The following is a 12,507-nucleotide window of genomic DNA, read 5'->3' as shown; positions in this document are numbered from 1 at the left end:
CTGTCACAAACCCTTAGTTCTCCCTTTAAAAGAGACCGAACCACAGATGGTTAAGAGAAAACATTTTATTAGCAACCACATCGGTCTACATACAGGATTTTAAACAGGATGGGGACAGGAATGCAGATGGTGAAAGACAAATGCAATGGATCCGTTCGATCAAAAAAAAAAAAAAAACACCATACCGATCCGAATAATTGCAAACTATTAAAAAAAAAAGAATATATGATGATATGCATCCTAAGAGGGTGAATTTGTTGTTGCAGCCATTTTTAAAGTTGACCGCAGCACAGCTCGGTTGTCTCTGGAACATTCTGCTGCTTACTGGGGACTGCCAATCATTCAGCACTCCACCACTTTACACAGCTAACCAGCAAAACTCAACTGCTACACAACTGCGCCTAACGCACAAAAAATACAAGAGGGTAGATTAGAATGACAATATGGAGAAAATGGCAAAGAATAACACAAATGTACAGAGCACAAGATCACTGTAAAATTGATGCCAGATTCTGTCAAGGTCATCTAGGACGAAAAGAAAAAAAAAAGTATATATTTTTTTTGGAATGGGATGCTTGCCTTTGTAGGGGGAGCAGGTTTTAGACCAAACATTTAAGAGTTCGGTCTTTGACCTGATGAAACCACAATAAGTTTTGAAAAAGCTAGAACAGCTATTGTTACATGTGCTAGGCCTGGGTTTTAAAGACTGGGAGGGAGATAGAAGTATGAGCCAGACAAACAAGAAACCACCCCAACAAAATCACTTCAGAACCTCTTAAGATTCCTTCTAAAGAATTTTTTTTTAACTGCGGCATATTAGTAAAAGTCGAGCCTATTTGGGGGAAAATGAGAAAGCAGACACAGAGACACAGGTCTTCAGAACAAGATACAATAGTAACCTTTGACACCAGGAAATCATTGCATGGACGGTGATCATCCGTAGGAAGCCTGTCACTTCGACATGTCGCTCGTGGTGGAATCTTCATCTGGAAAAACGTAAAGATGGCATTTGTGAGCAAGGCAACTGAAATGGCGATGAGGTATACATCAGCTCATGGTTCCCTAGTCTTGTGTCAGTCAGTGAGGTGCCAGCTTGTTTTTGTAAACATCCCCACTCCATCCCAGTTCTTAAACCATTGGTGTATGACACCACCAATACTTAGTTGGATGTGCAAACCAAATGCATTCTGGGATTGTCCACTGGCCTTGACTCTGGATTTGTCCAGACGTTATTTTTATGGCGGGAAATGGCTTTTAGAACGTGTATGCAACCAGAATGTGGAGACATCTCAAAATGTGTCTTGGATGGGAAAAAGCAAAATAGGAGGTATTGGGAGAAAGGAAAAATCAAAAATAATCTGGTGTGTGGGGGGATCATGATAAACCTTGAGTTCAGTCACTTAACCAGTCTTGGACCACACCCCTCCCACCCCAAGGTCAGGACTATGACCCCAGGAAGAGGGAGGGGACAGGGGGGGGATGGGGGGAGGGGACACACACACACACCAGAGTACAACCTTCTGTCCAGAGTTCTGCAGACAGACGTACCTCAACACCAACCCCAACACTGCTACTGCCTGCCACCGGCCTGCTCCATAGCAACACCCTCCATAGCAACACTGCAGCAGCTGCAGCGGAGCCCCCGAACCGAGGTGACATCCACACCCCTCCTCCTCCTAACTTCCTCCTCACCACACTGCCTCACACACCTCTTTTGCAAACAGGATTCCGCAGCTTGGAGGAGAAAATTCCAGATTGGTTGATACAAACATTTCTCTCTTAGTTTCTCTCTTCTTGATGTTGTCGTTTACCCTTATCATCAAAAGACTTTCCAAGAAGTCTAGATTGATATATTGTACATCTATAGACATATCAGATAGAAAATAACCCTTCTAGACTGCACTGCACACCAAGCCAGAACACTGGGAATGGCAGAGAATGTATATAATTAGAGCTTGCAATGTTCCAACAAATAAGAAAATTCTAAAGCATTAACTTTGCCATGCCCAGTGTTATGGTTGTTTTTTTAATATTTAATTGATATATCTATCCAGGTAACCAGATAGCATTACAGTAGCAAACATTAAAATTATCTCCCCCCCCCCTTTAAAATAACCCATGAATTTTGAATTTTATATTCGATTTCTCTCAATCCCCATGAACTAATCAAAAAGTGTCAAACTATGAGCAACTGAAGTTGCATACCTTCTAATCCCCTTTCAACAAACCTACCCTTGCGTCTCGTGCCTACGGAGTTTCGGCTCCGTTGTCTCCTGGGGACTTGGGCGGCGGGGTCTTAGACCGGGACCGGGACACTCTGTTGGATGGAGGAGTGCGGCTTCTGGAGCGAGACTTGGACTTGGACCTGGAGCGAGACCTCGACGGAGACTTGGTCTTCTTCCTCTGCGGCGTACGGGACTTGGAGCGGGAGTAGGAACGAGATCTCGATCTGCTGTAGCGGGAACGGCTGCGGGAACGAGAACGGCTCCTGCTTCTGGAACGGCTGCGTCTACGGCGCCTCGGGCTAGGGGAAAAGCTGAATACATTCAGTGGGTCGAGTTAGCTTATCGTCGCCATTAACTGAGAGCCGTCGATTCCAGGTCAATGAACCATGTGCGTAATGGTGGCTGCAAGTTATGTGTCCATGAGTTAAATTCAGAATAAGAATAATTTGGCCCTTGTGTTACATAGTTAATATATACATAAAACGTAATGCGAGCCAAAATGTCTATTCAAGAAAGTCTGCATAAACATTGTCACTAGTAATAATTTCACCGTAGCTAATTCTGGCGCTGCGCTAGCTAGCGCGGTTAGCACAACACAATACACGGAAATGTTAGCTAGCTAGATTAACTATTGAAGGAGAGCTAGAGCAACTACCTAACCATGTGCTCTGCTCTTACCTCCTGCTTCGGCGACCATAACCCCCGTACCTCCGGGGAGCACCTCCACGCCGTCCGCCGCCGCCACCACCACCGCCATGATGAGAATCCGGTGGGCGTCCATAACGAGCCATCTGGACTCTCAGTTCGCGCCCGTCGAGCAAGGCCCCGTCCATGGCGTCCATCGCATCTTCGGCGTCCCTCTTATCGTGGAAGCGCACAAAGGCGAACCCCCTGCTTTCCTTCGTGTAGCGATCACGGGGAATGTACACGTCTCCTACCCGACCGTACTTTTCGAAAACTCGACGGAGGGTCTCAGGTGAGGTTCGGTATGTGAGGTTGTCCACTTTCAGGGAAGTCATGCCCTCCACATCGGGCGGAGGCCTACCGTAACTCATCTCGTTAGCAATGGCTAATCTGCTATCTTAGCTTCGAAACACAATAGGAAGAATTCTCCCTGCGGGATATGTACTCAAAAATCTTACAAAACAAATCGATCGCTATGTACCATATTACTTCCAAACCAGTTATTATTAGAGTAACCCTATTAAGAAAAAGAAATATTACGCAAAATGTGATTCTTCCTGCATTCGTTGTTTCTTTCCTCTGCACCTCCTCTCCGTTGCTCTCCCGCTGAAGAATGTGGCACTGTGACGACGGGCACTGCGCATTTATTTGGATGAAAAATACTCGTGAAAATTCTTCCAGGAATTTTTTTATAGAAGTTCAACCTGTAATTTGGTCTACCTTAGAGAGTATTAAAACAATTTGTAACTAACATTTTAGAATAAATAATATTTGTTTGCAAATAATTTTTATCGTTGACCCGGTTGAGAAAATAACTCGAGAAAACACCGTTTCCCAGAAATCTTTGCGCATTTAGCGGGTATGTGTCAGCTGAGCCGAATGGTTTCACGTGACCCACACAACCAGTTTCAGTCGTACTGCTGATTTATACCGAGACGGAAAACTTGCATATAAGTAGACTACATGGCTTATGAATAGAAAAGGTTATTGTCGAACTTCCTTTTCGTAGCAAGATTGTTCACCTCCAGTTTTTCTACAAAGGGTAAGTTACACGCTAACGCTTTGCTAATCTTAGTGTGGATAAGCAGTAAGGGTTAGCCAGCTACCTGAACCCGTCGATTGGTAGTCTAGTTGTCTTATTTCTTAAGTTATTTATCACCAGTTCATGGATTTACAAAAAGGGACCAACTTGACAGACAGGATACATTAGTAGACCTAGGCTACATCTCTTGCTGTGCGAGTTTTTGGGACTAAATCTCATGAGTCGTCATTGTCATCAAGTTTATACCCAGTAGCTCAAGATTTAAGAATGTTTCGTATTGCTACAAGCTGTGTGCATTTCAACACGGATACAATACGGCAGAATGGGATCTTCCTTATCTTTCCAAACGACGTAATTGACTTTGCAGTGATTCTGTCTCATTTTTTAGCAGCATTGGACCATCTTAATTTCTGCTGTTGTGGACTTCATCTAGGAAGGGAGTAAACGCCATTCAAGATGACTCCGGAGGGGAAGATGCTGTTGAACATCATAATCCTGGGGTTTGGATTCATGTTCATGTTTACAGCTTTCCAGACATGTGGCAATATAGAGGTATGGTTTCTGAAAGGACAGTCCGATGTCTGGTATTTCATATGACACTAAATCACACTATATTTTTGCTAGGTTGCAAAGTTTAGAGATAATTGATATGCATGTTTGGACAGCCATTCATCAGTCTGTATGATCATTCTACAGGTTCCAGAAATGTAACCAATAAACTGTGATTGTATCTTGTAGAATGGGGAACAGGAATGTATGCCTTGCCAGATCTTCTTGAGACAAGGAATGTTTTAAGAAGTCCTTCGTTAATCATGTCTGTCGTTCTGTCTTTCAATCCAATCAGCAAACTGTTATCAAGAGTTTTAACAGCACACAGTTCCATGGGAGCGGGTACACAAGGTAGGCGTGCGTAATTGATTACATCTTGCACATGGTCTTGAGAAGTTAGCAATTAGCAAAACCACTCAGAAACCTGTCATACCTCAAATATGTTTTATGTATTGTGAAGATGAAGGGGCTGGGTAGATTACATTATATGTAACATATTTAGTCATTTAGCAGACGCTCTTATCCAGAGCCCAAGGACACAACGTCATTTGACATGGCCGGGAATCGAACTGGCAACCTTCAGATTACTAGTCCGATTCCCTAACCGCTCAGCCACCTGACTCCCTTACATATTTACTGAAGCCCCCATTTTAAGTGCCTGCCTATCAACGGTAGGCTCGATGCTTTATGTTTTGTATCGTAGGGTTTAGATCTTTGCTCCACACCAGCTAAATAGAACACCTTAAGGTAGCGTCTCTTAAGGTAGGACTGAAGCCTAATCCAATCTCCCTCGCTCAAAGAAGTTTTATTGAATCTGACCAATTTAGGTAACAAGGCAGACTTTCAGTTTCCTGCGTGCCAGCAGGCCGTGGTAGGACAGAGTAGGAAGAGTAATGATGTGCGTATGACTGGACGCCTGCGGTGTCCTGGGAGATCAGAAGGGGGTTAAGGGATCCCTCCCATCCTTCAAAAAAATAAAATTATAAATAAATAAAGCTTTTTGTCAGCCCAACATGGCAGCTGGTAACTCTTGACTGAGAGAGACACCGTTTCATCATGTCTCTAACCCTGAGAATAATAATGATAATAATTCCCCCTGCAGTCATCTTCTTTAGATGTTTTAAATGTGCTTGGCAACTTTGACATGTAAAGTAGTACTTTACTGTGAAATGAGGCTCACATGACGTGACATGTCATGTGACACATCCTCTCTGTGTGTGTCTCCATAGCATGGCCATCATATATGGAGTGTTTTCTGCCTCCAACCTGATCGCTCCCTCCGTGGTGGCTGTCATAGGAGCCCAACTCTCCATGTTCTTCAGTGGCCTAATCTACAGGTGAGCGGCGCTCCACATGAGCTTAGTCTCCAGGGGCCTGGTCCCTAGAGAGCGCTGAGGAAAGTGGGTATTAATGTCCGAAACATGACTTGGAATGAACCTAACAAATCCGTCTTGGCTGAAGTGGTCGTACAAAGGTCAGACTAGTTCAAGTAGTCGAGATAATCGGGTGTGCATGCTTAAGTAGCCCGAGAGTTTGTACAGAGATCAAATCAATACCCCATGACAAAAAGTGATAATAGAGAGAACTGCATTTTTCATGGGCACATGACCTGTCCCTGAAAGTACCTTTCTTTGAAAGAGTTTGTAGTGCTGCCAGTAACGTTGTTGTTGTTGTTGTTGTGTAGTGGGTATATAGCCATGTTCATCCACCCATACACTTGGAGTTTCTACACAGCCTCGGTGGTCGTCGGGGTAGCTGCTGCAAGTACGTTCCCACAGTAACTTACAACACTATCTGGACCTGAGCTGTACTTGTGACGAGTCTTACCACCTAATTTCTTCATTTTTATATTAATTTCTCTCCCTCCCCCTACCCCCCACCCCCCTGCTCCCCCCCTCTCTCTCTAGTCTTGTGGACAGCTCAGGGCAGCCTACTCACCATCAACTCCACAGATGCCACCATAGGCAGAAACAGTGGCATATTCTGGGCCTTGCTGCAGTTCAGGTAGGCAGCTGACACGCACAGCAGCTGACACGCACAGCAGCGGACACTCTGTTTTTGCATCCGCTGGCACTTTTTTTTTTGGGAAATACTTGGTGTTGAATTCCAGAACAGTCACATATTCCATTCTGTTTCTCTCTGCAGCTTGTTCTTTGGGAACCTGTATATTTACTTTGCTTGGCATGGCCACCCTCACATATCAGGTATGCTAGTCCCAACATCACTTCCTGCTTTCAGTAAGTCTTGCTTCCCAGCTAGAGGTTATTTATAGCATCTAGTTCAGCTAGTTGCCTGTGACATATTTGGATGAAATCCCCTGTTGGCATTGTTGCTGACTCACGTGTGTGTGTCCCAGACAAGGACCGCACCACAGTCTTCATTTCCCTCACGGTCATCAGCTTGGTGGGCAGCTTCCTGTTCTTCCTCATCCAGAAGGTGGAGCCGGAGGTCCCAGCCAATGAGGAGTCACAGTCCCTGGTGCAGGCGGAGTCGACTGAGACTGCTGTGGTCGTGTGAGTACAGACAGACAGACAGGCGGGAGACAGACAGGCGGATCAGAACAGTGACTGGCTGGCTGGCCGGCTGTAGAAGTGAAGGCAGCATAGGAGAACTGTGTTATAAGGTTGTTTTTCTTCCTGTCTGTGTCTCCTGTAGGCCAACCAAAGGTCTGGGCTCCCAGGCAGCGGATGCTTTCTGTGAGTCATGTTTCAGCCTCTCACTTTACCCACACTCAGGGCCGCAAGCAAATTTAGGAATCAATAAGGAATTAATAATGTAAGAATAAGTGATGTATTAATTTAGCAGACACATTTATCCAAAGTGATGTACAACACAGGGGATTTTGAACCCGCAAACTCTTGCTCTGCGGTCAAAGGCTCTAACCACTAAGCCATACCCTCCCCCTGGGATGAACAAACAAAACGAAGATATCATTGAGCTGAACTTGATTCAGACTCAACCTGCCCTCTTCTTTCCACAGTCAAAGCCCTGAAGTTGTCAGTCACCAAGGAGATGCTTCTTCTGAGTGTGTCTATAGCCTACACAGGTGGGTTCCCACACTCCAGAATACATTATGGGATGGTTACCCAGCAACACATTACCCGCTGTTTTAGAAGGACCATTTGGATGAGAACTGTTTTGTTTTTAAGCCCGTCGACCCTGCTGAGCACTGCGCCTCATAAACTGATCCTAGCTGAGAGCTTTATGGAGTGTGTTTCAGAGTGCAGCCATAAAAACGACCCAATCATATTCATGTGACATTCATGTGTTTGACCCTGTTGGGTGACCTTTGCCCCCCCGGGTGACCTGCAGGGCTGGAGCTGACGTTTTACAGCGGCGTGTACGGGACGTGTATCGGCGCCATGACAACGTTCGGGGATGATGCCAAGAGTCTGATTGGGCTGTCGGGCATCTTCATTGGCATCGGAGAGATCTTAGGTGGGTCTGCTCTTCTGCCTCTTATTTGACTTCCTTCTCTCAGAGGCATGTCAGGTCATTCTGTCACATGATCAACCAGGAAGTAAAACCCTGAAAGTAGAACTACGCCAGCTGACCCAGTGTTACTGGATGTGACCATGGATATATATAAAGGGTAGATGTCTCGTCCGCGTTGCCGGACAACTGTTACAGTCAACTCGCTCACCCATAACATTGTGTTGGTGCTACATGTACTTTTTAAATGACCATAACTTGCTAAATTTTCAACCTATTTTTAAACGGTTTGGTTTGTTATCAACGTCAGAGATGCCGTTATGCCACTGCATACTTCTATTCTATAAAAAAAAAATATATATATTAATTATTAAGTTTGCAGTGGCATAACGGCATCTCTGACGTTGATAACAAACCAAACCGTTTAAAAATCGGTTGAAAATTGAGCAAGTTATGGTCATTTAAAAAGTACATGTAGCACCAACACAATGTTATGGGTGAGCGAGTTGACTGTAGCAAGATGGCCGCCATGTGCGGACGTTCTAGACTCCGCCGTAAGACATCTAGTCTTTATATATATATATCTATGGATGTGACTGCCAGCCTGTGTGCTGCCCAGGGCGGCCCGACTGCTATCATAACGAGAGGCTGATGCAGTCGACAGGTCATGTGTAGATCAGTCAGTACCATATCGTGTGAGGTGCAGGAATGTCGTCCACCAGCAGCCTGTGTCTGATGTTTGGAGGGCTGCTGTTCCCATGTGTGACCAGGAGGGGGCGTGTTTGGGATGCTGAACAAGTGTAACCGTTATGGGAGGAACCCAGTGGTGCTCCTCGGGATGATCACACACTTCGTAGCTTTCTACCTCATCTTCCTTAACATCGCCAGCGACGCCCCCATCGCCCCGGAGGAGGGAACACAGCTACAGGGTTTCATCACGCCCAGGTAACACACACACGCCCAGGTAACACACACACGCCCAGGTAACACACACACGCCCAGGTAACACACACACGCCCAGGTAACACACACACGTCCAGGTAACACACACACATCCAGGTAACACACACACGCCCAGGTAACACACACACGCCCAGGTAACACACACACGCCCAGGTAACACACACACGCCCAGGTAACACACACACGCCCAGGTAACACACACACGCCCAGGTAACACACACACATCCAGGTAACACACACACGCCCAGGTAACACACACACGCCCAGGTAACACACACACGCCCAGGTAACACACACACCCAGGTAACACACACACGCCCAGGTAACACACACACGCCCAGGTAACACACACACGCCCAGGTAACACACACACGCCCAGGTAACACGCACACGCCCAGGTAACACGCACACGCCCAGGTAACACGCACACGCCCAGGTAACACGCACACGCCCAGGTAACACGCACACGCCCAGGTAACACGCACACATCCAGGTAACACACATGCCCAGGTAACACACACGCCCAGGTAACACACACACGCCCAGGTAACACACACACTCTCCAACATGCACACTCCCACACACTCACACAGAGGTTACCATGATCATGAAGCATTGTTTTATTTTCCAGTATTGAGGTGGCATTGCTGTGCAGCTTCCTGTTGGGCCTGGGCGACAGCTGTTTCAACACACAGCTGCTAAGCATTGTGGGATTAATGTTCAGAGAGGACAGTGCCCCAGCCTTTGCCGTCTTCAAGTTTGTCCAGGTGAACCTCTCTCTTTTCTACCTTTTAATCTGTCCTCTGTCTCTCTCTGTCTCTCTCTCTCTCTCTCTCTCTCTCTCTCTGTGTCTCTCTGTCTCATTCACTCCCCATCACTGTTTGTATGTCTGGTTAGAAGCAAATGGCATTGGCTCTGTACTCGAATCGAATGTAATCTAATCAATCTCATGCTCTCTTAAAAAACATAAAAACACTTTCGTTTCTCTGAACCAGTACTGACCTCTCCCCTCCCCCTCTCCTCCCCTCCCCCTCCTGTGTAGTCCATCACAGCAGCGCTGGCCTTCTTCTACAGTAACTACCTGCTGCTGCACTGGCAGCTGCTCATCATGGTGCTGGTGGGCTTCCTGGGCACGCTGTGCTTCTTCGTGGCTGAGACGATGGTGGTCTCCAGCAGGCGGGACACGGACTACGACAGCATCTGATTGGTGGTGGTGGTGGGGGGGGAGGTAGGGGGGGGAGGAGCGTCAGAGAGAGGGGGGGAATGGGAAGAAGGATGCAATGATGGAAGGAAGAAATACGTGGTGTCCTCACCTGACCTCCTCACATCTCTCCTCCCTCTGGCCCCTCACCCTTAATGGTCTTCCCTGGAGGAGATTCAGAAACAACACTGATTTAGCCTTTATCAAGTGGAAGAGACACTCCCTTTTACTGTGTGTGTGTGTGAGGGGGTGGGGGGTGGAGGAGGGGGGGGGGGCATCACAGTCACACACACAGGAGCCTTGGTTTCCCGGGTTACTGTCACTCACTGCACTTTCTGCCAGTCTCAGTTTCAAGGTAAGGTCATCAACATGCAATATATAGTTTGGTTTGTTTTTTCACACAAAGTTGCCTTTCACAGAAACACTTTAATTTTTATTTCGTTCTTTTTAAAATTATGTTGTCTTTAAAATCAAACTGAAAAAATGTTTCTCCTGACATGGAATGTTTTGGAGAAGCACTAACACTGCTCACCCAAAGCAATTATTTTTATTTAATCAAAAGCATCGTAAATATATCTGTACGTTCAAGAGCATGATTTGTAGCAAAGCTACAAGCCATTACTTTTACCAAGAGTTGGTAGTACAAAGGGAATAATTATAAAGGTGTTTAGTTTAGAAAAATCAAAATTATTATTAATATTTTTTTTTTATCCTGGTGACATCAAGGACCTCATCTGCCAAATCAGCCTAAACTAGGCAGTAGAGGCACTAGACGCAGTGACAGCGTGAGAAGGGTGTCGCTGCCTTGCTGTTGGTGAGACTGTGAAAGATCGAGGCCACAGTCTCCCATATTTGATTGTTTAGCGATGCTGTATCTTGCTCAGAGATTCTTAGTCCTTGCTGTCACAGAGCGGGTCAGAGGGGGTGTTGACCAGGCTGTAGGTGTGACCCGGGCTGTAGGTGTGACCCGGGATGCAGGTGTGACCCGGGATGCAGGTGTGACCCGGGCTGTAGGTGTGACCCGGGCTGTAGGTGTGACCCGGGCTGTAGGTGTGACCCGGGATGCAGGTGTGACCCGGGCTGTAGGTGTGACCCGGGCTGTAGGTGTGACCCGGGATGTAGGTGTGATCCAGGGAGTGACCCTGACACCTGTTACATCTCTGGTCTCTGGATGTGTCCTCACTACGTTTACGGAAGTATGAATGTGCCTAGAGAGGGTATGAACGCTGTGTAAAATGCTCCTGTGCAGAGACAGGAACAGCTGTCTCTGTGTCGCTGTAACTGTGAACCACAAGTTGGTGCACTGTTTAGTAAGATTCGTTTTAGAGATACTCTCAAGCATTGATTTAGAATTAGACTTATGTGACATTGAAACTACGACTGGCCTACTACTACGACAGTGAGTGAAAACACAACGTACATAAACCTCACATATTATGTGTATCTATTGTGTTGTGTACACTTTAATTTGTGCTATAATCACACTCCCATAAGCTGTATTTAATTTTTTTTGCCCCCATAAAATGGTGCAATTTACATCTTTCTGTGCAAACACATACCAGGTGTGGTGGAGGATTGAAATAGCTTGAGCCTTAGATGACAGAAATGACAGTTGGGTTGTGACTGCGTTCAACTGGTGGAGTCAAAACAAACTTAATAGCCATCACTGGATGGATGCAATCCATGGATGATTTGAGGGAATGAACCGTTCTTATGTACTTATGATGACCATGATTTTATACATAAATGTAACTAAATGAGAATGACACCTGCTTCATTGTTCTTTTTTTTAAATTGTGAATAAAATATTTCGTTATCTTAATTTTGAGTGTTGTTTAACGAGTGTAAACCCTTTATTTTATTCTAGTCTCTTTAGTATCCATCGTGATGTGGATTTTGATGCGCGCATCTGTCTTGTTGCTAAGTAACCGGAGACGCTCTGAGTCACAAAGTGGGACGTATTTATTTTGCAGTGGGACGGAGAGTTGGGCCAATCAGGAAAGAGAACTCAAATGACTGTCATTGTTACGTCCAATAAGCTTCCACTGTAGGCGTGGGAGACAAGAAACAAACTTGAAACTATTTAACAAACCTGGGTTTGTGGACCGGGGAATAGGAACAACACAGATTGAATTGACACGGGTAGTTTTAGAAACGTTTTAGTAATTGTTAGGTGACTATATTTGTGACTGAGGACTAGCAGTTTCAAGAGCGAACATTTTGACTAATAATAGAAAGTGTCTTTCAACGCAAACGTTGTTTACATTTCGTGACAATGTTTTGTCGAACTGAATCAGGATTATTGTAATGTTTTATTTCGATAAGGATATGACGAAGAGCCAGATGGATGACAGTCGGTGTTGTAGGGAAATGGCTTAGATTTCCACGACTACTGACTACTGAAGAATTGA

General features: G+C 45.6%; 2 protein-coding genes and 1 long non-coding RNA gene across 11 annotated transcripts; 2 read left to right on the top strand and 1 right to left on the bottom strand.

The window, feature by feature from the left end:
• Nucleotides 1-50: 50 nt before the first annotated feature.
• Nucleotides 51-3,515, bottom strand: srsf2b (serine and arginine rich splicing factor 2b). Of its 8 annotated transcripts, XR_010876425.1 has the most exons (5): nt 2,904-3,515; nt 2,233-2,536; nt 1,549-1,734; nt 900-986; nt 51-401 (listed from the first exon to the last, which is right to left on the bottom strand). XR_010876425.1 is itself a non-coding variant. In XM_067233344.1 (3 exons), exons 1-2 carry the CDS (start codon nt 3,278-3,280, stop codon nt 2,248-2,250), a joined length of 666 nt encoding a protein of 221 aa, XP_067089445.1. In that variant the 5' UTR covers nt 3,281-3,515; the 3' UTR covers nt 51-986; nt 2,233-2,247. The 8 variants fall into 8 exon arrangements, 4 of the variants coding, with proteins under 4 accessions (XP_067089445.1, XP_067089447.1, XP_067089448.1 ...); XR_010876423.1 differs by having other exon boundaries at nt 51-986; XR_010876424.1 differs by lacking the exon at nt 1,549-1,734.
• A 289-nt stretch (nt 3,516-3,804) lies between these two features.
• mfsd11 (major facilitator superfamily domain containing 11) lies at nt 3,805-10,099 on the top strand. 2 transcript variants are annotated; one of them, XM_067233182.1, is made up of 14 exons: nt 3,805-3,951; nt 4,385-4,503; nt 4,796-4,851; nt 5,730-5,837; nt 6,185-6,264; nt 6,408-6,504; nt 6,646-6,704; nt 6,857-7,013; nt 7,156-7,196; nt 7,481-7,546; nt 7,813-7,938; nt 8,703-8,877; nt 9,527-9,662; nt 9,938-10,099. In XM_067233182.1, exons 2-14 carry the CDS (start codon nt 4,408-4,410, stop codon nt 10,097-10,099), a joined length of 1,359 nt encoding a protein of 452 aa, XP_067089283.1. In that variant the 5' UTR covers nt 3,805-3,951; nt 4,385-4,407. The 2 variants fall into 2 exon arrangements, with proteins under 2 accessions (XP_067089283.1, XP_067089281.1); XM_067233180.1 differs by having other exon boundaries at nt 4,340-4,503.
• A 62-nt stretch (nt 10,100-10,161) lies between these two features.
• On the top strand, nt 10,162-11,918 carry LOC136940943 (uncharacterized). The gene is made up of 3 exons (XR_010876422.1): nt 10,162-11,038; nt 11,075-11,128; nt 11,219-11,918. It is a non-coding gene; the product is annotated as an uncharacterized lncRNA (long non-coding RNA).
• The last annotated feature ends 589 nt before the right edge of the window (nt 11,919-12,507 follow it).

The sequence above is a fragment of the Osmerus mordax genome, chromosome 3 (genome assembly GCF_038355195.1).
Source record: "Osmerus mordax isolate fOsmMor3 chromosome 3, fOsmMor3.pri, whole genome shotgun sequence".
Classification (NCBI taxonomy): Eukaryota; Metazoa; Chordata; class Actinopteri; order Osmeriformes; family Osmeridae; genus Osmerus; species Osmerus mordax.
The sequence above is the reverse complement of the archived record's forward strand: the minus strand, read 5'-3'. Positions and strand labels throughout refer to the sequence as shown.